Source organism: Globicephala melas, chromosome X, assembly GCF_963455315.2.
Source record: "Globicephala melas chromosome X, mGloMel1.2, whole genome shotgun sequence".
Classification (NCBI taxonomy): Eukaryota; Metazoa; Chordata; class Mammalia; order Artiodactyla; family Delphinidae; genus Globicephala; species Globicephala melas.
In genome coordinates, this window is record NC_083335.1 from 15,877,463 (window position 1) to 15,903,468 (window position 26,006).

General features: G+C 41.4%; 1 protein-coding gene across 1 annotated transcript; it reads right to left on the reverse strand.

Moving 5' to 3' along the window:
- Positions 1-1,406: 1,406 nt before the first annotated feature.
- Positions 1,407-12,578, reverse strand: MMGT1 (membrane magnesium transporter 1). Its single transcript, XM_030844960.2, has 4 exons — positions 12,312-12,578; positions 8,479-8,531; positions 6,045-6,148; positions 1,407-4,438 (listed from the first exon to the last, which is right to left on the reverse strand). The coding sequence occupies exons 1-4, from the start codon at positions 12,388-12,390 to the stop codon at positions 4,279-4,281; spliced, it is 396 nt and encodes a 131-aa protein (XP_030700820.1). The 5' UTR covers positions 12,391-12,578; the 3' UTR covers positions 1,407-4,278.
- Positions 12,579-26,006: the final 13,428 nt, after the last annotated feature.

The window sequence follows — 26,006 nt, forward strand, 5'->3', positions numbered from 1 at the left end:
ATTATTAAACATATGACAACGGACCAATTTTCTTAGCTTACAAAGAGCTCATACAAACTAATAAAAAACAAATCATCTAATAGAAAACAGAACATGACCACACAGTTCACAGGAAATGAAATATAAGTAACCAATAAACATGAAAATGTGTTCCATCTCCTTCGTTAAAATGCATTATAACTTCATTAAGATGCAAAATACCATTTATTCACTTTCACATGATCAAATTTTAAAAAGTTGAGGGCCCAGTATTGGCAAAAGCCTCATAAATAATTATTCTTATACATTATATGTGGAAGCATAATTGGGCAAAGATTTCTGGAGATCAGTTTGGCAACAACTACTGACCTGAAAATGAAAACTATCCTTTGACCCAGCAATTCTATTGCTAGGAAGTAACCTTGTTAGTTTAATCTCATTATATGTACAAGTAAGTTCACTGCAATATGGTTTAGCAATAGTAAAACATTGCCAACAACCTGAAAGCCCATAAATGTTTGAACATTTATTACACATCATATATTAGAATACCACATAGTCATTAAAAAGAATGAGGTATTTCTGTACATACTTATACAGAAAGATCTTATAAGACACAGGTAGCAAAAAAAGCAAGGTACAGAAGAGTGTATACAGTCTGATTCCATTAATGTAAAAACTTTTTAAGTATATATTTGCTGGCAAATAACGTTTTTCCTGAAAGAATATACAAGACACTTAAAGCTGGTGACCTTTGGAGAGAGGTATTAGGAGGAGGGAAGGGAGCAGGTTTTAACCTCATGCCTTTCTGTACCATCTGGGGTTTTTGCCATGTGCATATATTATCTTTCTTTTTTTCCTTTTAAAAGAATACTTGATTAGTAGGTTAGTTTGAGATATTCCTGTGTAGATTTGAATACTAGTAGTGCTATCTTTCAAAATACTGCAGATAAACGCCAAGCTTTGTGAACCAGAACTTCCTCTTGGATTTCCATTAAACTTTAGATTTGTCCCCTGATGCTTTAATCATAATGATTTCCTGTTAAGTATAAATTCCCATTTTGTCATGGCAGTTTGGTTATACAACACATTTGTGCTGGAATGATTAGACACTGCTACTCAAAGACCAATATTCTTATACTCCAAAGGGCATTCGATAATTCATAAATATAAATATAAATGAGATTACACATTCTATTTCAACTCTAAAAAAACATAAAATTGCAGTAAGACTTTACATGTACAATGAAAAGTAAAGTATCCACTGAATTTAGTAAAACAGCATCACACTGGAAAAAATACAGTCATTAAAATTAGATCTTACGTTTTTCTGGGGACAGAGAAACAGAAGAAAATGAGATTAAAAGTAAAACGAACAAACAAACAAACAAAACAAAACAAAAAAAAAACCACTACCAAAAACAGGGTGAGACAATCATTTATTTATTGGACAGGGCAAGGTCATTTAAAGAGAGGAAACATATCCAAAAGACTGTGTTTAGCTTGGTGTTACAGGCATCGATGCTCACAACAAACAACACTACTCAGTACATCATGGAAACAGGCCACATACAACCAGGGGGATGCTGTCATGCCACTCAAAAATAAGCCACAATGCTTAGAAAACAATCATTAGGGAGTTACAGAGCATCACAGTCTCTAATTCACCAATCTGCATTTTCTGCAGCTGGCCCACTAGGGCCATAGCATTTGGCTGGTTCCCTGGTCATTAAGTCTTCCGATATTCTAGAGAGCCTTCAACAGTACACACTTCTGAATGTCACTGAAATCACAGTCAACTGCAGGCTTAACTAGCTCGCATGACTACATTTTTGGCTACCTTAGTACTGCCTCATAGTAGTATAAATAGAATTCTGAACTTAATCCATTTAGCGCTGTTATGAAGCACCCAAATCCTATGGTACCTACTTTTAAAAGACAGCATAAATTCATTGGAGGAAATTAAAGAAAAAATTTGGGAAGCTCACCTGATCAGAGGTATACAAGCTCCTAGCAAAATTAGACACAACTGAAGACTGCTATGTCAATTATTTGCCACGTTATTTGGCATCATATTTAGCAGGACTTTCCTGACTGGGCTATCCATATCAATACCCATTCTAGAGACTAGACAAAAATATTATAAGTAGTAACATATCATGAATGCTTGGTTCTGAGAAAAAACTATTCAGCATAAGACGGACTGAGAAACCTGTTAGGTATGTGACCCTCCCTCCTTACATCTACTGATTTTTACAAACCACTTCCTTTTACAGCAATCAGTTCTCAAGAGGAGAAGTTCTCACTCCACATAGAACAAAACCATATTTGGGAAGCCAGTCATGAAAGCCCAGATACTGCAGGAATCCATTCATATTAAGTGACCAGAATAGACACATCTACAGAGACAGAAAGTAGATTAGTGGCTGGGAGGCATTGGGGGAAAAAGACAGGTAACCGCTGAAGGGCACAGGGTTTCTTTCTGGGCTGATGGCAATGTTCTCAAATTCACTGCGATCATGGTTGCACAACTTCATGAATATATTACACCAGTGAATTGTACCCTTTAAATGGGTGAATGGTAAGGTATGTGAATTATACCTCAGTAAAGTTATTATTAAAACATATTAGGAAAGGAAGACAGGCCCTCAAAGAGAAGAAAATAAGACGCTCTTGCGAATCAAGTCATACCTGAGGAAACGGTACACAGGCCTGATGTAAGGAGCTTGTTTCTCATACACTGTTCTGATTTAAATACAACCACTTTAACCCCTGACTTCACATTTTAAACTCATTTCTAAATTATTTTAGGTTTTCAACAGATTTCTAACTTTGTTCTCCTTAGAGAGCAGAGTCAGTGTTCCACAGACAGATTGGGTTGGCAAAACAAAATTAAACAATGAATAAAAACCCGATGACAAAATAATCTTGTACTTCAGGCTGTGTTACCAGGCAGAAGAGAAGAGCTGAGGTTCATTACTAATAGGAAAAAATGCCTTCAAGGATAAGGACATCTCATGACTCTTGCCTAAAGCACATTTCCTTTTCAAATCTGCATACAGTTATTCCCTTTATACCTATACAATTCAACAAAAGCAATGTTTCCATACCTGTATGATTCAACAAAAGCAATGTTTTCTACGAAGAAATGTAGAAATGTTAAGCTTCCTGCAGATCAAAGAGCTAGCCAAATTCCCCTAAAACTGAAATTATTGTTTCTAAAAAAATTCTTCTCTGTACCCTCATTCTCACCTTCAGCAACATACAATGAAGATGGAAAACAAATCAGAAGCTATGAAACAATTTCTTCAATGACCTTAATTATTTTTAAAGACATGAGTTCCAAATATTTAAAACATATTTGGCCCAATTCTGTTGAAGTCTACCTTTAATGAGGTTTCCTTTATTTTTAGTAATTCATTAGTATGCAATAAAATAACAGATTTTGAATAAGTTAAACTGGCTAATGACAAGTAATCAGTTTTCCTCAGTGATTACTATTATTCTACACAGGCAGGATAATTAATTCATGGATGGTCTTTTTGGTCTATCTTCAACTATTCTTACACTACATGATCAATTCGGGACATTTTTTACCAATAAATGAAGAGAACACAAGTAGCTTTACAGCAAGCTGAGTTCGTTAAGTATATCTGTTACGACAAAGGATTTCTGACACAAAAATTGCTCGCTGCACACAGAACCCCAGAGAAGGGATGAAACAAGACTGATGTTAGGAGGTATATGGGAGCGGGGTAGGGTGAGAAGTAATGGGTAAATTAAAAACTGGCAAGTATCTGCTGAAGCAGAGCCACTTTTTAGGGGGCATAAGAAAAACTGATAAGTCACCATTTTGGTCTCTTTAGAGAAGTCCATTTGTTGTTAAGAACTTAAGACCATTTTACTATCATTCACGCTGCAAAATGCAGTAGTCACACTATCTCCAAAAGGATCCTAAAAACTGTAGTGCAAAAGAAAAGAAATCTAAGAAAATAAATAATTACAAAACCATCATTTTTCAAAGAAATGTGTTCAAAACAGTGACTTTTACAAAACATGTGAATTTGTTTTAGATGAAAAAAGAATTCTCTCTCTATGAAAGATCAAAGACTCATTTCACAGATAACTTATATTGCATTAATGATTTGATTAACAGTGTATAAACAAGGGTCATAGACTTTTTCAATTAGGTCTGAAAGATCAATATAAATACTGATGGGGGGGAGTGTTTTGTACCCCAAACTCCAATATTCCAGCTCTGTGTCCTGTCCTATTCTGTTATTATAATTTGTAAAAATCTTAACGACGCAGTGATTCAAGTTTTCGTAACTTCAATGATGTGTTAGAGGACAATGCATCTTGGTTTGAAGAATTTGTTGTATCCGAAGGCCGGAACAGTACTCGACCGCGATGATTAAATACATAAAATGATGGGTGATTCCTTAATGTGTCAAATGTCCTTAAAAGAAAAAAAGCATCAATTTTAGATAAACCTTTATAAAAGCTTATTTGAAAATAAGCAGGCTTCTAATAAATTATGATTTTGCTATGGATTATAGTTTTAACTAAGTTTAAATCCATAAAATCAGACTATAATTGGTAAACATACTGTATCTCACTTTCTTCCTGTACAAGGAAAATAAGAAACCCGGAAATGCAACGTAAAACCCTCAAATTTTTTAATTCAGGCATTCCTTCCAAGATGCCTATGAAAACACAAATAATCGCTCAACTTTAATCACCTCTATAAATCTAACACTAGCCCATGCCAAATAGTCCTTAAAAAAAAAACAGTACATAGATTATAACTTTGATTATTCTCACCTGGCCCTCACTATTCAAGCCATCTGATAATTGTACAGATCTGTCTTCCAAGAATCAAGTACAACGGAAAATTCCTTTTGGCCCTTCTGTACCTGCTGTTGTCCAAACTCGTATATTTTGCTACCACCTACTAAATTCATGTATTTTGCTACCACCTACTTAATGCCATTCTGTTTTACTTCTTTCTTTCTAAGCCCCTTGCCTGTGATTCTTGGTAGACTCTTTGTAAGAACTGTAGTGGGTAGTGATAGTGGAGTATCCTTTCATCTTTCCAGTGAGATATATGCAGTCTAAAAAAAAGTTCACAAACACCTAAGTGTATGGCTTTTGGTATTGGTTTGTTTTTAAATATTAATTTCCTGGAAGGAAAGAGAACTTTTCTTTTGATAAAAACTCAAATCTCAAAGTCAGCCCGCCTGAAAATCCAAGCATACCCCAACATAAAATGGGAAGCCTGAGATGTGACTATTTAAAATGTAAATTAAAAAGTAAAAGTAAAAAGAGGATGAATTTCCTCTAACACATAAATGTTTATTGTGAATTCTTCTAAGGAAATACTGTGTTAAAATTTCTAGGATCAAGAAGGTGGGTAAAGTCCAGAGACGGAATTGAATAAAGCTAAAGGATGATTTTATGCAATTCAGAAATACAGAAAAGAAAAGCAAGCAAAGCTCATGAAAATAGCTTAGAAGTAGTATAGGAGAAAAAAAGAAAGCAGAATAACACATATACTTTAGTCCAAGGATAGAAAAGGGCCTAAGAGCAGAGTTTATGTCACAGACTAGGTTCAAGTGATAGAGGAAACAGAAAACCTCTTAATCTTCCAAAGATTAAGCTGGGTCAAGAGGATAAGAAGAGGAAAAGGGAAGGGAGGGAAGGGAGGGAGGAAGGAGAGGGGAAAGCAAGGCGGGTGGGGAAGAAAGAAGGAAAAAATTCCTGAGGGAATATCTTCCTATGTATCTATTTCCATCCACCTATCTATCCAACCAGCCAACAAGTAATTTAAGAAACCATAACATAACATCTTATTCTAATGTCAATAATCTGTCATTCAACTTCCATTTTTCCTGTCACATCAAACACTGCCTCAATTTTTTTACCTCGTTACTCATACAAACTGCATAATCGAAATGTAAAAACAAAACCAACTTTTATGTACCATAAAAAACATAGATTTTAAATTATGTAAATGAAGCAAAACCCCCACGAAATTAAACGCCTATGAAAAGGAAAAGACTTACTTATTTTTTAGTTCTGAAGTGGCATCCATGTCTTTAAACTCCCCTGCAATATGAACTATACCATAACAGGTAACTGCAAAGGCCAGAAGTGTCTGAAGAACTATCTGTGAGTATAAAGATTGAAATTACTAAACAACATACAAATATTATTATAAAAATTTACAATTTTCTCTCCATCTCTTTCTAGCCTCTTAACAGGTATTTCTTCTAGATCCTATCAAGGAGTCTCACTTTAAATGATTTGGACTCAGACAAAACAGTATCTTCTATAAGTTCTGTGAATCGGCTGCAAAGATACTTCTGGGTTTTGCGCAAATAGCAAAAACAGGTACCAAGCCATTCAGAACTCAGTTATCAACTATTACCAGCTTCTAAGAGCAACTATGAATGTTTTAATGTATTATTGTTAAATATCACAGGGTATAAAAAGAACACCCCTCAGCCACCACCTAGCTTAAGAAATAGAACATTACCAGTACCTTTCAAGGCCCAGGTACCCCTCTCCAATTATATCCTTCACCCTCCCTCCCAGTTAACTATTGTCCCCAATTGTTTATTAATCAGTTCCTTGCTTTTATTTATAATTTTACCAGCTCTGTATGTACCTCTAATACATACACTGCTTACTTTTGCCCATTTGAGCTTTTTTTTTTGGTGAGATTCCTCCCTGTTGAAGTACATAGTTGTAGTCCATTCATTTTCATTGTATTTCATTACACGAAAATCCCACAATTTATACATTCTACTGTTGATGGCTATGTGGGCTGTTTCCTGTCTGTGACTTCTACAACATCAGGATGGATATCTTTGTGTATGTCTCCTGGCACACGGGAGTGCAACCACTGGTGTAGAGTATACACAAATTCAACTTTATTAGGTAATACGAAACTGCTTTCCAAAGAGGTTCTGCAAGCAAAAACTTGCAATGTTTGATATTAACCAACATGGGATTACAGGCATATTTTATTTTCTTGATTGTGATTTTCTGTATTTTTCAAATTTTCCCATTTGTAAACAGAAGAAAGTTATTTTAAACAGATATAAATGTGTATATGTGTGTGTGTGTGCACGCATCTACCACAAAACAAAGGTGATGGGAGAATGAGTTAATAGCCACATCCACCATGTCTTTAATTATGACAATTAAAGTCAAAATTAGCCACAAGCTATTACTCTTTCTAAACTAAAATCTAATGTCATCTGTTATACTGGTTTACATCCCCACCACCAGTGTACCAAGACCCATTTCATACAATGCAATCATAGGCATCATTAACAAGGATATGGTAAATCTATGAGTTGTCATGAAAATATGTCAAGATAAATTGTTAAGTAATAAAAAGCTAGTTATGAAAGTATACATATATACACATAACTTTTTTAAAAGAAACACTCTGTGTTTTGATTACGTAAAACTATACATACACAAAGATAATGTTGTTTATGCATAGAAGAAAACTAAACTACTGATATACTCCAAACTGTTGGGAGTAGAGGTAGAATTGTGAGCAACGGGGTCAGTTTTTTTTTTTTTAATTGTATGGGGTCAGTTTTACTTTTGACACTTACTGGTTGATTCTATTACAAAGAACTTACTACTTTTGTTCTTTAAAATCTAATAAAGATTTTTAAAAGGGGGGAGGGGAAATTCCCCGGCAGTCCAGTGGCTAGGACTCTATGCTTCCACTGCAGGGGGTACGGGTTCAATCCCTGGTCGGGGAACTAAGATCCCGCAAGCCACACGGTGCAGGCAAAAAAACAAAACAAAAATCCAATAAAGATAAAAAACTGTGAGTGAAGTTCACATATTATTTCAGCTTTAAAAAAAAGCACTTCCTATTTTTCTTTAGTTTTACCACCTATGTATCTGTCCCTAAACAATGTTTTGTTAGTTTTACTTGTTTTTAAACTTTATGTATAAAAGGAATTTTCTAAAAAAAAAATAAAGTCAAATAATCAACTTAAGTCCATCTCAGACTACAGACAGAGCAACTTCTAGAAAGACTATTATAAACTAAGTTCTAGGGAGTTCCCTGGCTGTCCAGTGGTTAGGACTCCACACTTCCCCTGCAGGGGGCCCGGGTTGGACCCCTGGTCAGGGAACTGAGATCCTGCAAGCTGCGCGGCATGGCCAAAAAAATAAACTAAGTTCTAGAAACCAAACAGAAATCTTTTGTTTCCAAATCTTTGGGTTTTATAATGAGTGACAAAATGTAGATAACAGATATGCTATTTCATCTCTGGAAAATTAAGAGAATAAAAAACCAAAACAAATTTAAAATATATGTTAAGCTATGTGGCTGATTTTTAAAATATATATACATATATATTTTTTATTGAAGTATAGTTGATTTACAATATTGTGTTAGTTTTAGGTATATGGCAAAGTGATTCGGTTATATATATTTTAATGGAATATAAATGACCAACTTACATCTATTGGCAGTGATTCATCTTCTTTTTCTGTTAATCGCATATAAGAACGATCTATAAACCAGAAGCATACCATTAAAGAAACTGTAGCCCATTTTTCTTAAAATGCAAGCAAATCTATATACCAAAGAAGCAACTGACATGTGCTACAAAAAGTAATGCTAATCTCGGATTCCTCAAAAACCTCTATCTTCTAAGGCAGTCAGTCTGATCTTGAACTACTTTATTCCCATCATGACCTGCTTTGTCACCTTATAAAACAGGAGAAGAGTGAAAAGTGAGCAAATATGAGGAAGAAATACCTAAACATAATTTTTCTTTCATTACTACAGGAAAACTAGAATTCTCTGAAATTCTTTCACTATCTGGTCAAAGAAATCACAATTATTTAAAAATTAAGTCTACAAAAAATCTCAACTCTGAAATAGCACCACCATCACATAATATGGACAAAGTAATATTATTATGGAAATGTTTTTCCTGAGACAATATGCTGGGGGGTGTTGGAATAGGAGAAATTCCGGGACATCAATTGCTGCTTATATTATTTAATTATAATTCTGCTACTGCCTTAGCCTCGGGAGGCAGCAAGGTATGAAGGAAAAGGATCAGGATTTGGAAGCTGAAAAGCCGAGATCATAATACCAGCTCTTCAATTTATCGTAATCTCATTCAATGTAAGACACCCTCGTGGATTGTAACATGTATCTCAATTTCAGAGTGTTAAAATGTAGGAGTGGGAGGTGGAATGTGCCTGAGAATCAAAAAAATACAGTATCTATCTTTTCACTGCCTAAATTTCTGCAACTGTAAATTGGGAATATGAGGATCAAATGAGACACAGGATAGAAGCTCTGCCATGACAAAGTTCGTCACGGCAAAGACCAGCATGGCACAGCACCCCAGGGTGCTACCTGCTGCCACAATCTGACAGGACACAATTAGCCTCAAAGGTAAATACTGGTCTCTTTCCAACATGAGGATTATAAAGAGGTCCCACTGCAGTGACAAATGCCACAAGGCATGCTCACCTCACATAAAAACACAAAATCCTAATTCTAGAGGAATCTTGCACAATCCCTACTTAATAACATGCTTAAAACCTCAAATTATTGTGAGTGAGCATGCACTGGCTCTTAAAAGAGAATGTGTTTAGAGACATTTCTGAAGCTTTATCTCACAGGTTTCATCATAAGGACAGGTGTAAAAGAAAAATCAAACCAATACCCAAATAGGTTTTGGCTAACTTCCTACTGCCTGTTCAATTCCCAGCTACCTTTCTTCTTTGCATGAAGCCTAATCTGACTCTAACTCCAGCTTTAGCAGGGCATTTCCTCATCTGTAAAATGAAGGGGTTGGACTTCAGTCATCTATCTCCTTGCTCTAGGACAGTAAGATTTTACAGCTGAAGTCTATTGTAGAAAATGACGCAGTACCACTGTATCCTAATCTCCTCTAGGGAAGCTATTCTAAAATGAATGTACATACAAATCACCTGGGGATCTTATTAAAAAGCAGATTTGATTCCATAGATCTGGGGTGGGGGTGTCTGAATTTCTGCATTTCTGACCAGCTCCCAGATGATTTCCAAGATGCTGGGCTAAAGACCACACTTGATCAGCCAGACTCTAGGTACCTTTCTTAACCCCTTCCCCCCACCCCCTGAAAAATGACTACTCCCATCTCCATGTATTTTTACATACTTTTAGCATAGCATCTATATTACTTTATGGTGATTGTTGCTTGATGCACTTCTTTCTCCACTTGACTTTGAACTCCCTCAGGACATCACTGCACCTTCTAGCACCTAAGCACAGCGCAATTTCAAGCAATTACTCAAGACTGAATTTTACCAAGCAGTGTAGCACACAGGCTCTAGAATCCAACTGCTTGTCTTTGAAACCCAGCCCCACCATTTATCATCTCTGTAATTTTGCACAAGTTTCCTAGCAGTATGTCTCAATTTCTTCATCTTTCAAAGACGATAATAACAATCATATCTACCTTCCAGGGTTTTTGGTAGTATTGAATTACATAATACACGTAAAATGCTTAGTTCAGTGCCTGGCACATGGTAAGCACTTAATAAATGTTAGCTATTATTATTGTTGTCATTCAAGATTGGAGCTTTGGAGAAACTGTCACAGAAAGAGGAGCCTGAGGAAACATGACAACTAAATGTAATATGATATCCTGGATTGATTCCTGGAATAGAAAGAAGACATTAATGGGAAAACTGGTGAAATCCAAATAAAAGCTAGACTTTACTTAATAGTAGTATACCAATGTCAGTTTCCTAGTTGTTACATTATAACATAGTAATGTAAAGTGTTACCAATGGGGGAAACTGAGTGAGGGGTATACAGTAACTCTCCGTACTATCTTCGCAACCTTTCTGTAAATCTAAAATTTCAAAATAAATTTTAAAAAAATAAAGCTGAATTTCTGCCAGACAAATGTTGTCATAATACCTGTATGTAAAGAGTAATTTTAATAATTGGATCATTTAATTATGTACAATAAATAGAACAAAACGTTTTATCTTGAAAACAATTGGAGCTTTGAGGAATTCACATTTCATTTGCTACTTTATTCCTGAAGATGGAAAGTAATGTAGCAAATAAAGTTCAACTCTGAATTTCTTTCCTTCATTCAACAAATTTATTGAGTACCTAGTTGGGAACATTGTGCTGGGCACTGACATTACAGCAATGAACAAAATACACATTGTCCCTGCCCTTATGGGCTCTATAGGTTAGGAAAGAGCTCAGCAAACTTTTCCTGTAAAGGGCCAGATAATAAATATTTTAGCCTTTGCAGGCCTTACTATCTCCATTGTAACTACTCAACTTTGACCTTAGAAAGCAGCCAGACAATACCTAAACGAATGGGCGTGGGTGTGTGCCAATAAAACTTCACTGATGGACACTGAAACTTGGATTTTATATAATTGTCATGGATCATAAAATTATATTCTTTTGCTTTTTTCCCCCAACAAATTAAAAATCTAAAAACATTCTTAGCTCATGGCAAAAACAGGAGGGAGGTTGCATTTGGCCCACATGCCAGAGTTTGCTAACTCCTGGTCTCGGAGAGAAGGTAGACCTCAAAACAGATCAGCTGTCTCACTGCACTGCATCCTCTGCTGGACTCCAAGTTTCCTCTTGACAATACAATTGTATATGTGTGATAAAGCACTTTTGTTTTTTTTCATTTAAACTTCCCAATCACTCTCTGACATAGAAAGTGCAAGAATTAAAATCCACCTCAGTGAAGCCTCAGAGAAGGGACATGATGTGCCCAAGGTCACAGATTTAGCGGTAAAGCAAGTTTTTAAGAACCAGCCCCTCAGTCCAGTGCTCTTTGCCCCGCATCACAGTGCCTCCCTGAGGCAAATGGTCATTTAACTTGTCAGTCCGCCTGGACAACCCAGGAGTGCCCAAGACGTTGTCCACCTAGTTGTCATGGGACCATGAGCATCCGAGGTCCTCGATCTGAAACTTTGCCAGCCCCACGCTGGATCTGACATCACTTGTCCCGGATTCCCGGATAGATCCCCTCTCTGCCTACCCTGCAGCCCACCGGTCCCGTACTGAGCCCTCTCCCCAACACCCACTTCCAACCCTGCTGCAACCCCAGGTGCCCCACTCTTCTCAAACTCAGACTCCAAGCCTTCCACCGGGGAGCCCCGCACTGCTTCTCACAGCCACCCCAAACTCTAAGGTCTCAAATGACCGTTCCCGGGACACGCGGTCCTACACTCCCTCAAGGGTGCGCCCACACGCCGCCCCCGGAGTCCCGCACGGAAGCGATCGCCGTCCCTCAGGCACTTACGCTGCGCAGCGGAAAAGGCCGCGTGGGCTAGGGCAAAGAGGCCGATGCCCACCAGCCCCTTCCACAGCGACGGCGCCATGACTCCGGAGGAGTAGCAGCCCAACAAAAGAAGCGAAGGGCGGCGGAGCTATTCCTTCCTCCACCGGCGGGTGTCCGCGCAGCGCAGAGAGATGACGTCAGTGAACCCCTGGGCGCGAAGCGCCTGAGAGGTGGGAAAACCAAAGAGCCGTGAGAAAGCGGAAACGGGGATGCCGGGAAGAAGGGGAAGCGACACGGAAAACAGTCCGCGAGTACCGAGGGGCAGGGCCTCCGCCGCGCTGCCGCTTTGCGAGGGGCGGAGCTGAGCGGACGGCGTAAAAGAAGAGGCGCAAGCGGATCAATGGGGAAGTGGAGTGGAAGGGCGCCAGCAAATGAACGCGGGCCGCGGGGCAGGGGGCGGGGCCTGTGGAGAGTTCCGGGCGGGGCAGAGGGACCCTGGGCACTGCAGGCGGTGGTTAAAGGCGGTCAGTGCTGGCTCCCTACCCCAGGGCTGGGAATTTTTGTTTGTTTTGCTTTTCCCTCAAGCTGTGCCCTTTGTTTTCTGTGGACCTTTCCTGTACTTCAGACTACTGGGAACCGCGGAAGGAGGCAAGGGTGTGAAAGCGAGGGGGCGGGTGGGGTGTAGAGGAAAACCACCCGGCATTTGGAGCCGCAAACACGTCGCACGCGGGGGACACTCAGTAAAAGTTAGTTCCCTTCTCCTTACCTTCAAAAGGTCTATGAGAAAGATTCACGCCCAAAAGGGTGTAGCGCGGCGGGAGTGTTTTCGTCACGAAGAGAACCAGTTTACACTAGGGAGAAATGAAAGGGGAGGAATAAAGTGATGCTAACAACAAAGGCCCATCCATCTTCTGTCTCTCTGATCAGGATAAAATATACTCTCCTTTCTCGATTTTTTTCTTTGTCTTCATCCACTACACTATAGACATTTCACATTGACCTCTTTCCACTGTATTCTCCTTTGGCCAGCTCACCTATTCATACCCACTGCTTTCAGCCATCGTCAATATTAGTGATTCCAAGTCGACATCTCTATCTCAAATGTCTTTCCTGCGCTCCAGACCTGCATTTCCAACTCCCTGCTGATCATTTATTTCTATCCTGTGGCCTTTAACACTTACTATGGCCAAAACAGAATTCACCCCTTTTTCCAAACTCCACCAACTCCTCCAGTGCCTCCTGACTGGTTGGCACAATGTTGTAAACTGCATATCACAAGGTAAATGCAAAGTGTGACCACCATCCTTTGCCCTTAGCCCTGTCATAATTCGTTTTAGCTGCATCAATTTGCTCACTCTTACTGGCTACTAGACGCCTATCCTCTCCACCCTTTTAAATTTGCATTCTTTCCATTCCTGATCTCCCTCACCTGCTCTATTTTTATATCACCTTCTAACATACTCTATAATTTACCTATTTTTTATGTTTGTTGTGTTATTATTGTTTACCAGCTCTCTTCCTCCAGGAATGTAAGTTCCAAGAAGACAGAGATTTCTGTCTATACTTAGAACGTTGCCTGTCACATGATAGGCATTCAGTGTTTGCTGAATGAATGAATGAATTATGGGAAAGAAGTAGAGAGGGATGTATCCTCCTTTGAAAGAATCTCTATAGAGAGTCCATCCATTATTTTTGAAGTGGATTCAAAAATCCCTGTGGACTTGTACACACCCTTAGATTTTGGTAGCACTTTGATTGATGATAAGCATTTTCCGATATACTTGAGCTTCCTCAAAGCTGAAAACGTTGAGAAAATAAAGAAGGCATCCAAGAGTCATCAGATTTCCTCAACTTTACCTATATAGTTTTTGTCCTGGATCCCATTTTCCAAACCTTTAATTATAGTCATTATTTTTCTCTGGGCCCTCTCCAATTTCTTCACCTCTAAGCCGAGAGTTGACACGGTACTTGATCAATGTCAAGTACAGTATATTGTATTCCTTACAAATGTAGCCCTATTTATAGACCTCACAATCAGGACGAACCAGGAAATAATCTCTCTGCACTTAACAGGAAAGTGCTTCCTTCTCCACCGCTGGGAGGTGACAAGGTTGAAAACATAGGTGATCCAAAAAAAATCTTAAAACTTTGTTTTGGCTTTGATAATAGTCAAATTGAAATTAGTTTTTTCAGGTACCCTATTAAATTACTTCTGTTAATTTATCTGAAGCAGAAAATGATTAGGAGGTTTCTTAAAGGAGCTGAGATCTGGTGACTTTCTTTTAAAAAGATGAGGTTATAGAAAAAAGAGAGAGCCAGTGAGGAATCTGGTATTTGTATAAGCCACCAATACATTATCCTAGTCTTCAGGGAAGTGACCCCTGTCCAGGCCTTGAATTTTGTTTTCTCCGTTATACTCTTAAAATGCATTCCCCACTCTCTTCTTTTGAATCTGTTACCCACATACTGAGTGCAAGCTACCTAGTTTTACATTTTCTAGAAATAAATGGTTAACTCATATTCATGAGGTAGGATTTTGTCTCATCTATAGATTCCACCCTGAAAGGAGGCCAAGATATTCATAGTCACAATTACTAAGGAATTTACTAAGTCACAGTTACTAAGTACCTTGGGTCCACTCATGCAGTGTTCTCTACGTTAGAGTTAATCCCAAAGGTGCAAGTTACAGTTAATGGCAGCAGTGTTTTCACGAGCTCTTAGAACAAAAGTCAAACTTCATGAGAAAGAGCATTTAAATTCCTGGGTGACCCAAGAAGTGCCTTTAGTTTTCCCAAAGAAACAGCCGTCGTCCACATGCACAGTGGATAAATGATGTGGATGTTATTAAAGGTGGGGATAACCATCTCTAAAGCGTTTCCTATGGAGATGGAGATGTTGTTTATGAAGGCTCATCACTGTTTCCCCAGGATAGTTGGTTGAATAGAGAAAGCACTGCAATCCCAGAATTGTCTTCAAGTTAATTAACTTTGTTACATGCCACCCAACTGGAGGAGTAACTTCATACACCACATCCATGTACCCATTTCCCAAGCAGATTCTCCCTCTACCTAGCACGCTCTGTCCTTTCCTACTTAGTTCAAAAACCCACCTTCCCTAGAAATATATTCCTGACTATTATAGGTATCTATAGGAGCCATATATCTATTGTAGATGCTAAACCTTTCTTCAAGCTATTTATTACAACCCCCCTGGATCACAAATTCTAGAGGTTTACTACTATATAAACTAGTGTTTTATATATATATATATATATATATATATATTTTATTCTTCTGCTCAGTCTAAGAAATTCAAACAACAAAGCAATGTGTCTTCCTCTTAAAACATTAAGTGGTGTGTTGGTATTTTGAGTTTTGAATCTTAGTTAAAAGACTGGTTACTTGATTCATATCTTTAAGATTATTTTGCTGGAAGGTTTATACTACTGTGGTTAAGAACATATGCTCAAGAATCAGATTGGGTTTATTTTTTATTTTATTATTTATTTTTTTCTTCCAGTTTTATTGAGATATAACTGACATACAGCACTGTATAAGTTTAAGGTGTACAGCGTAATGATTTGGCTTCCATACGTCATGAAATGATGACCACAGTAAGTTTAGTGAACATCTATCATCTCATATAGACGCAAAATTAAAGAAATAGAAAAAAATTTTTTTCTTATGATGAGAACTCTTAGGATACTCTCAACAGCTTTCATATATAACACCTAGCAGTGTTAATTATATTTATCATGTTGTACATCACATCCCTAGTACGTATTTATCTTTTATAAGTGAAAGTTTGTACCTTTTGACCACCTTCATCCAATTCCCCCTCCCCCTAGCCCCCATCTCTGGTAACCACAAATCTGATCTCTTTTTCTATGACCTTGTTTGTTTGTTTTGAAGTATAATTGACCTACAACACTATGTTAGTTCCTGTTATACAACATAGTGATTTGGCATTTCTATAAATTTCAAAAGGATCACCATGGTAAGTCTAGTTATGATGTCACCATTCAAAGATTTTACATAGTTATTGACTAGATTCCCCACACTGTACATTTCATATACATGACTCATTTATTTTTGCAGCTGGAAGTTTGTACCTCTTAATCTATATATGTGATTATTTTAGGCTTCTGATCTCTTAAGTTCAAACACATTTTAACAACCCTGCATTTTTACTCCCCTCCCCCCATATTTACTGTTTTGATATCATATTTTACATCTTTTGGTTTTCTGTATCCCTTAACTAATTATTGCAAATATAGATAATTTTATAACTTTTGTCTTTCAACTTTCCTACTAGCTTTATACATGGTTGATTTACTACTTTAATGTGCTTTTGCCTTTACCAATGAGATTTTTCCTTTCATAATTTTCATGTTTCTAGTTGTGGCCTTTTCTTTTCCACCTCAAGAAGTTCCTTTAGCATTTGTTATAAAGCTGGTTTAGTGGTGCTGAACACTTTTTTTTTTTTTAGAGGTTTGAGAGACGAAAATTATTTATTATTTATTTATTTATTTATTTATTTATTTTTGGCTGCCTTGGGTCTTCATTGCTGCACGTGGGCTTTCTCTAGTTGCGGCGAGTGGGAGCTACTCTTCGTTGTAATGCACTGGCTTCTCATTGCGATGGCTTCTCTTGTTGTGGAGCACGGGCTCTAGGCGCGAGGGCTTCAGTAGTTGTGGCACGCAGGCTCAGTAGTTGTGGCTTGCGGGCTCTAGAGCGCAAGCTCAGTAGTTATGGCGCATGGGCTTAGTTGCTGCGCAGCATGTGGGATCTTCCCAGACCAGGGATTGAACCCGTGTCCCCTGCATTGGCAGGCGGATCCTTAACCACTGCACCACCAGGGAAGTTCGGTGCTGAACTTTTTTAGCTTTTGTTTGTGTGTAAAACTTTTGATCTCTCCATCAAATCTGAATGAAAGCCTTGCTGGGTAGAGTATTCTTGGTTGTAGGTTCTTCCCTTTCATCACTTTAAATATATCATTCCACTCCCTTCTGGCCTGTAGAGTTTCTGCTGAAAAGTGAGATGATAACCTTATGGGAGTTCCTTTGTACGTAACGTTGCTTTTCCCTTGTTGCTTCTAATAGTCTCCCTTTATGTACAATTTTTGCCATTTTAATTACAGTATATCTTGGTGTGGTCCTCTTTGGGTTCCTTTTTGGGATTCTCTGTGCTTTCTGGACTTGGGTGTCTGTTTCCTTTCCCAGGTCAGGGGAGTTATCAGCTATTATATCTTCAAATATGTTCTCAGTCCCTTTCGCTCTCTCTTCTCCTTCTAGGACCCCTTTAATGTGAATGTTAGTAGCTTGATGTTGTTCCAGAGGTCTCTTAAGCTGTTCTCATTGCTTTTTTTTAAGATTTTTTTTTTTTTGGCTGCGTTGGGTCTTAGTTGCGGCACGAGGGATCTTCGTTGAGGCATGCAGGATCTTTCGCTGAGGTGCGCGGGCTCTTTGTTGCGGCACACGGGCTTCTCTCTAGTTGTGGTGTGCAGGTTCCAGAGTGCGTGGGCTCTGGAGTTTGCGGCATGTGGGCTCTCTAGTTGAGGCCCACAAGCTCAGTAGTTGTGGCATGGGGGTTAGTTGCCCCGCAGCATGTGGGATCTTAGTTCCCTGACCAGGGATCAAACCCGTGACCCCTGCATTGTAAGGCAGATTCTTTACCACTGGACCACCAGGGAAGTCCCTGTCCTCATTGCTTTTTATTCTTTTCTATTTTATATGCTGAGCTTCAGTGATTTCCACTACTCTGTCTTCCAGCTCACTGATCCGTTCCTCAGTATCATCTAATTTACTGTTGATTCCTTCTAGTGTATTTTTAATGTCAATTATTGTATTCTTCATCTCTGTTTAGGTCTTTATATTTTCTAACTCTGTTAAAAACTTCTAACTTCTCACTCTGTTCATCCAATCTTCTCGCAAATTCTTTGAATATATTTACAATCATTACCTTGAACTCTTTATTGGGTAGATGGCCTATCTCCACTTCACTTAGTTCTTCTGAGGTTTTATCTTGTTCCTTTGTTTGGAACATGTTTCTTTGTCACCTCATTTTACCTAATTTGCTGTATTTATTTTTATGTATCTGGTAAGTTGGTTACATTTCCTGACCTTGCATAAGTGGCCATTTGTAGGAGATATCCTATGCGTCCCAGCAGCACACTCCCCTCTGGTCACCAGAGCTATATGCTCTAGGGGTGCCCCCTATGTGAGATGTGTGGGTCCTTCTATTGTGGTTGGTAGTCTGGTAGGCACGGCTGGCCCCCAGTCTGATTGGTTGCCAGGTCCTGACTTGTGCAGAGGCTGCAGGCTACTGGTGGGTGTGGTCAGGTCACAAGGTTGCTGGCTTGAGAGCCCCAGTGGGTCCCAGGGCTAGTGCTGGCCCACTGGTGGGCAGAACCAGGTTCTGGGGTGGGTGGTTGGAGGGCCGAGGTTCCCAGATCTGCTGTTGGCCTGCTGGTGGGTGGGGCTGGCTCCTGACAAGGTTGGCTGTGGTGTCCAAGGTGTCCCAAAGCTGGCACTGGCCCGCTGATGAGTTGGGCCAAAACCCGGGGTGGCTAGCTGAGCCGTCCAAGGCGTCTCACAGCTTGTGTTGGCCTGCTGCTGGGAAGGGCTAGGGCCCAGAGGATCCCAGGGCTAGTGCCAGCTTGCTGGTTGGGCAGAGCCAATTCCTCGGATATCTGGCTGCAGGGCCTTGGAAGTCCCAAAGCTGGTGTCAGCCCACGGGTGGGTGGGACCAGATCCCAGGCCACTGGCTAAGGGGCCCAGAGTGTCCCAGAGCTGGTGTTGGCCTGCTGGTGTACAGGGCCAGGTCCTGAGGACTGTGTCAGCCTGGTGGGTGGGGCCAGGGCCCTGGGGAATCCCAGGATTGGTGCCCACCCACTGGTGGGTGAAGGTGATCCCAGGGCTACTGCCAGTCCACTGGTAGGTGCAGCCAGGTCCCACAGTCTCTGGGTGCAGGGCCCTGGGCGTCCCAGGGATGGTGCCAGTGCACTGGTGTGCAAGGCCAGCTCCTGAGCCCTCTGGTGAACAGGGCTGGGTCCCGGGGCAGCTGTGGGCTCAGGGGTTCTTAAGGCAGCAGGCCTGCTGGTGAGTGGGTCTATATCTCCTCTCAGCCAGTTGCTTGGCCTGAGGTGTCCCAGTACTGGTGCCAACAAGCTGGTGAGCAGGGGCAGGGCCAGGTCCCTGCACTAATAAGCTAGAAGGAGAATTCCGAAATGGCACTTGATAGCACCAGTGTCCACGTGGTAGAACGAGCTCCCAAAAATGGCTGTCGCCAGTGTCTGTGTCCCCAGGGTGAGCTGCAGTTGCCTCCCGCCTCTCCGGGAGACTCTCCAAAATCAGCAGGCGGGTCTGACCCAGGCTCATTTCACATTACTGCTTCTGCCCTGGGTGCCGGAGTGTGTGAGATTTTGTGTGTGCCGTTTAAGAGTGGAGTCTCCGTTTCGCATAGCCCTCTGGCTCTGCCAAAAGTAAGCCTGCTGGCCTTCAAAGCCAAACATTCTGAGAGCTTCTCTTCCTGGTGCAGGACCCCCGGGCTGGGGAGCCTGATGTGGGGCTCAGACTCATTGCTCCTTGGGGAGAACCTCTGCAATTGTAATTATCCTTCTGTTTGTGGGTTGCCCACCCAGGAGTACAGGTCTTGAGTATACTGGGTCTCTGTTCCTCCTACCTGTCTCATGGGGGTTCCTTCTTTATATCTTTAGTTGTAGAAAATCTTTTCTGCTAGTCTTCTGGTCTTTCTCATCAATAGTTGCTCCACAAATAACTGTAATTTTGGTGTGCCCATGGGAGGAGTGAGCTCAGGGTCTTCCTACTCTGCCATCTTGGCCACTCCCCCTAGAATCAGATTGGGTTGAAATCCTGGCTTCTCCTTTACTACCTGTGGCAGATTGGACAAGTTACTTAACTTCACTGTGCCTCAGTTTCCTCATCTGTAAAGTGGGAATAATAATAGTACTTACCTGTTAAGATTGTTGTCAGAATCGAGTGAGATGATGCCTACAAGTTGTTTACAATAATCTCACACACAGGGAGCACTCAATAAATTTTAGCCATTGTTATTGTTGTTGATGCTCCTGTTGACTCTTCTAGCTATTTTTCCAGACTGAACAGGCTCTGTATCCCTTTAGTCTTTCCTAAAACATCAGTTGCTCCACCCCTCTGTTTTTTTTTTTTTTTTTTTTTTTTTTTTTGCGGTACGCGGGCCTCTCCCTGTCGTGGCCTCTCCTGTTGGGGAGCACAGGCTCCGGACGCGCAGGCTCAGCGGCCATGGCTCACGGGCCCAGCCGCTCTGCGGCATGTGGGACCTTCCCGGACCGGGGCACGAAGCCGTGTCCCCTGCATCGGCAGGCGGACTCTCAACCACTGCGCCACCAGGGAAGCCCTGATTATTTTAATTGCTATTCTCTGGACTGTTTCCAGATCCACTAATATTTCTCATGGGGTTTCATTAGTACATCTGCATAAAGTATCCTAGGTTACTTGTCTGAGGTTAATACGAGTATTCATTTCAAATAGCCTTGACACTGAAAATGACACCAAAAATCTTATTTGCTTTTTTAGCACATTGGGCTGGTATGTTCAGGAAATAAACTGAAAACTCCAGCATAATTATGTTGAGTTCTAACTGATATGTGTGACCTTCTATTCTTCCTTCTACTCTTTGAATATAGGCTTTCCCTATACTACTGTCCTAGTACTGGCTCTCTTTCTACTCCCTCTTCTTTGGAGAACACATGACTCCCACGCTTCAATATTGTGCACATAGCTCCAATTTCTGTCACTGGTCCTGACTTCACTCCTGAACTCCAGACCCCAGCTTTTAATCACCCATTTCGATACCTCCACTTGGATATCCCACCAGTCCCTTAAATCCAACCTGTCCAGAGCTGAGCTCTACCTTCTGACTCCCATTTTAATGCTATTAGTAGTCTTATGCTTTCCAGTTGTCCAGGTTCAAAACCTTGGAGTCATCTTTCAATCCTTCTTCCTCAAGCGCTCCCCATCCACTCACCAAATCAGCTGCTAAAACAGGTTATCCTACCACCCTACATGTTGGCTTTCTCACCCAGCCTCCCGTTTCCATTCCTACTGCATCCCAAAAATTAAGGCCTCACTGCTTTTCAGCAAGACTACCTTTCCAACCTCTTAACTGGCCTCCCCCATCGCCCATCACTCTGCATTTCATTTATCCCCCTTTCTGTTGCCAAATTAATACTGGAGAGGTTTTGAGCAGGGAAATGAATGAGTTAAAATTATTTGCGGCATTAAGACTTTCCACAATACGGCCTCAACTTAGCTTTTTCAGCCTTTCCCCCAACATATGAATTAATTAATTCAATGTTTATCACGCACCTCCAAAGAACCAAGGACTGCAGCAAACGCTGGCCTAAACTTATGTACACTTTTCAATTATTAAGTCCTTCCTGAGCACTTACTATGTACCCAGTACAGTAAAGTCCTCTTTCTTTTATCCTTGAACTGAACCTAGGTACCTAGGGGAATTTAATGTCATCTACAAACATGGAGATTTCCTTGGTACTCAGTGAAATTGAAGAGACATTCACTGATGCTCAGATATGTTGTATTGAGTACCTGTTTTGGTTAGGCCTTCGGCTAGAGGCTGTCAGTAAAGAAATAAGTAACGCCTGGTTCCTGCCCTCAAGATACCCATGACCTGTGGCATCAGAAACATTTCAATCAAACATAATATTTCAGGAGGGCTAAGAGAGAGATTTGCCTGGGGAGGGGGCGGGGCTCTGGAAACCCATAAAAGGAGCCCCTAACTCAGCCTGAGGGTATCCTGGAAATCTTGGTGACCTTTAAACTGAGTTTTGTCAGATGAGAAGCTAGTTAGGTGAGGAATGCGTTGAAGGACTCTTCAAGCAGAGGAAGAACATGGCAAGGCACATAGACACATGAGAGCACATGAAGCTTTCAGGAAACTACAAGGAGTTCAGAAAGGCTGAAGCACAATATATTTGGGGGAGAAAGACAGGATATATGGTGAAGAAACAGTCTGGAGTCAGGATGTGTGGAGCTCCATGTGCCAAGCTAAGGAGCCAGAACTGAAGGCCATGGGGTCAGTGGAGGGTTTGGAGCAGGGCTGTGATATATATAATCAGACTTGTGCTTCAGAAAGATCCCTCTGGTAAAAGTGTAGAGTAATGATTGGCAGAGGCCGAGGCAAAGGTCAGCAAACCTTTCCTGTAAAGGACCAGGCAGGAAATACTGGAGGCTTTGCAGGCTATACAGTCTCTCTCTCTCTTTTTTTTTTTCCCTCATATTTTCTTTTTTTTTTAACATCTTTATTGGAGTATAATTGCTTTACAATGGTGTGTTAGTTTTTGCTTTATAGTGAATCAGCTATACATATACATATATCCCCATATCTCCTCTCTCTTGCGTCTCCCTCCCACCCTCCCTATCCCGCCCCTCTAGGTGGTCACAAAGAACTCGAGCTGATCTTCCTGTGCTATGTGGCTGCTTCCCACTAGCTATCTATTTTACATTTGGTAGTGTAGATATGTCCATGCCACTCACTCACTTCATCCCAGCTTACCCTTCCCCCTCCCCGTGTCCTCAAGTCCATTCTCTATGTCTGCATCTTTATTCCTGTCCTGCCCCCGGGTTCTTCAGAACCATTTTGTTTTAGATTCCATATATATGTGTTAGCATATGGTATTTGTTTTTCTCTTTCTGACTTACTTCACTCTGTATGACAGACTCTAGGTCCACCCACCTCACTACAAATAACTCAATTTCCTGTCTTTTTATGGCTGAGTAATATTCCATTGTATATATGTGCCACATCTTCTTTATCCATTCATCTGTGGATGGACACTTAGGTTACTTCCATGTCCTGGCTATTGTAAATAGAGCTGCAATGAACATTGTGGTCCATGACTCTTTTTGAATTATGGTTTTCTCAGGGTATATGCCCAGTAGTGGGATTGCTGGGTCGAATGGTAGCTCTATTTTTAGTTTTTTTAAAGGAACCTCCATACTGCTCTCCATAGTGGCTGTATCAATTTACGTTCCCACCAACAGTGCAAGAGTGTTCCCTTTTCTCCACACCCTCTCCAGCATTTATTGTTTCTAGATTTTTTGATGATGGCCATTCTGACTGGTGTGAGATGATACCTCATTGTAGTTTTGATTTGCATTTCTCTAATGATTAGTGATGTTGAGCATCCTTTCATATGTTTGTTGGCAATCTGTATATCTTCTTTGGAGAAATGTCTATTTAGGTCTTCTGCCCATTTTTGGATTGGGTTTTATGTTTTCTTGATATTGAGCTGCATGAGCTGCTTGTAAATTTTGGAGATTAATACACAGTCTCCTTTGCAACCACTCACTCTGCCTTGTAGTCCCAAAGCTACCACAGACAATCAGTGAACAAATGGGCATAGCTGTGTCCAGTCAACTTTTACTGGTGGACACTGCGATATGAATCGCACGGGATTTTCACGTGTCAGAAAACAGTCTTCTTTCGATTTTACTTTTCAACCACTAAAAAATGTCAAAAGCATGCCATACCAAAACAGGCGGCAGTGCAGACGACTCTTTTGAGAAGCTCGGTCTGAACGGGAGGAGAGAAATGGGAGGAGAGAAATGGTGCGGTAGAAGAGGGGCGTGTGGACTGGAGGGGCGCGGGCGGGGTGCTGTTTCTTAAAAGAGACCTGAAGGCGGTTTTAGAGAACAGGAAGGGGGTGGAGAAGGAGCCGCTGAAGATGGTGGAGGGAGATGACAGTTGGAGTAGGTCCTAGAAGAGGCAGGAAGGAGGTGGCGGGATGCGGAGCGTAGACTGGGGCTTACGTTTCATAAGGGAGGAGGGAACAGCGCTAGCACTGAGGCTGGAGGGCAGGAGGAACGCGTGGGCACTGTTGGTATATTGAAGGGAGACCGCAGGCTGAGGACGGTGAGGACTGTTTTCCTGAGGATCTTGATTTTCCCAGTAAAAAAGGAGGCAAGTCTCGAACTCCGTGTGACTTACCTGTACGAGCATCGAAGGCGGGGCTGAGGTGTGTAGGTGCGGGGCGGTGGGGGGGAGGGGAGAGGAAGCTGTGAAGCATATACCCAAGTGCTTGGTGAAAGTGCAAGAGAGACCAGGAAGTCGTTAGAAGACCGGGAAAGGAGAGGGTGTTAGCGCTTCGAGGCAGGGTGGAGCAGTAAGGAGCCTGGAACAACAATCAATGGGGAGTGAGCGGAGTTCCCGCTCCTCCTTCAGGCCACCTGATACAGGGCGTGAGCGTAAGAGTGTGTGTGTGTGTGTGTGTGTGTGTGTGTGTGTGTGTGTGTGTGTGTGTGTAGGACAGTGGAGTGGTGAGGAAATAAGCAGCCTCCACTTGAAACAGCGGCAGAGCTTGTGATGTCCTGAGCAAGATTCAGGTACCGGGAAAAGGAGGAGATGGAGAGGGCATCGGTGCAGCAACTGAGAGGGCTGGGTAGTTTGTTCCTAGTGGAGGGTACTCCAGAAAGCACATGACAAGGCTTGGCAGGGGGCAGCAGTAGTGAGAGGAGAAACTGGAGGGCGAGAGGCACACAGGGCACTGTTGGGTTGAGAAAGAAGTACATTCTGAGGGGAGCCAAGGGCTCATGGAGTTGGCCTGCCTGATAAAATTTTCGGCCTCTCAAGATTCCTCCTGGAACTCTGCTCTAACGAGGTTGCTGGGGAAAGGGTGAGAGTGGGGATACTAAATCGCTGGGGCCAGTAAACAGAGGTAGAGTCTGGAGCTTGGAGACGTTTGTTAACTCCCGCCAGGCAAGCAATCTGTGACTTTCGTTTTGTTTTGGTTTTTTCTTGAGCTCCAAACACTAGGAGAATGAAAAATGGTTTTGTGCCAGGGCAAAACAGCCTTGGGTTGGGTGGTTAGGCCTGAAGAAGCGGGGATACTTCTTTGCTAGGTCTTCTGGTGTGACAGAGATAGGTCTGGGGCGGGGGGGCAGTGGGGAGACTGGGAAGGATCCTCACTTGGGTTTCTTGTCTCTACACAGCCCAGCCCTGTTCACACAGGGCAGTGAGGTTAGGCTGGAGGCAGGGTATAGGGGACGGGCAGTCATGAGGTTGGGAAGGGACAGGCAGACCCAGGTACTAAGAGGAGAGACTGGGCTCAGTCACTGGCACAGCCCCTGACCCAACAGGGATAGAATTTGGACTTAAGCACCATTCCAGCACTTTTTTTTTTTTTTTTAGCTCACCATCCTCACAGAACTTAATGAGCTGGTTAATGGGAGTGAATCCACACTGGGACAGCTGGGAGTTGCCTGGATGTTGTTTGCCTTAGCAAAGAGGTTATATGGCCGTAATGTGGCCAAAACGTTTGAGAGTCATGACTTCTAGGCAGAATGATAGGAATTGGATTGATAGCTAGTATCATCAATGGTATGAAAGAATTGAGAAAGACTATATATCGGTAGGGGTAAAATGAGCTCATTTAAAAACATTTTTAGTTTTGGAGATTGGTAGGAGCCTCAGCAGGATATGCTCAGCATCCAACAGGTAGAGGCCTGAAGGGAGGGTGGCAGGTCAGGACTTGGGATCTGGAGTTCATTCCTGCAGAGGTAGAAATGAAACATTCTAGAGAAAGTCTAGAGGGAACAAAAAGCCCACAAAGACTAATGAGTGATCTGAGGAGAATGGAGAAAATAGAAATCCGCTGTTCTCAAAGAGGTGAGGACTGTGAAAATTCTGGTGTGCAAGG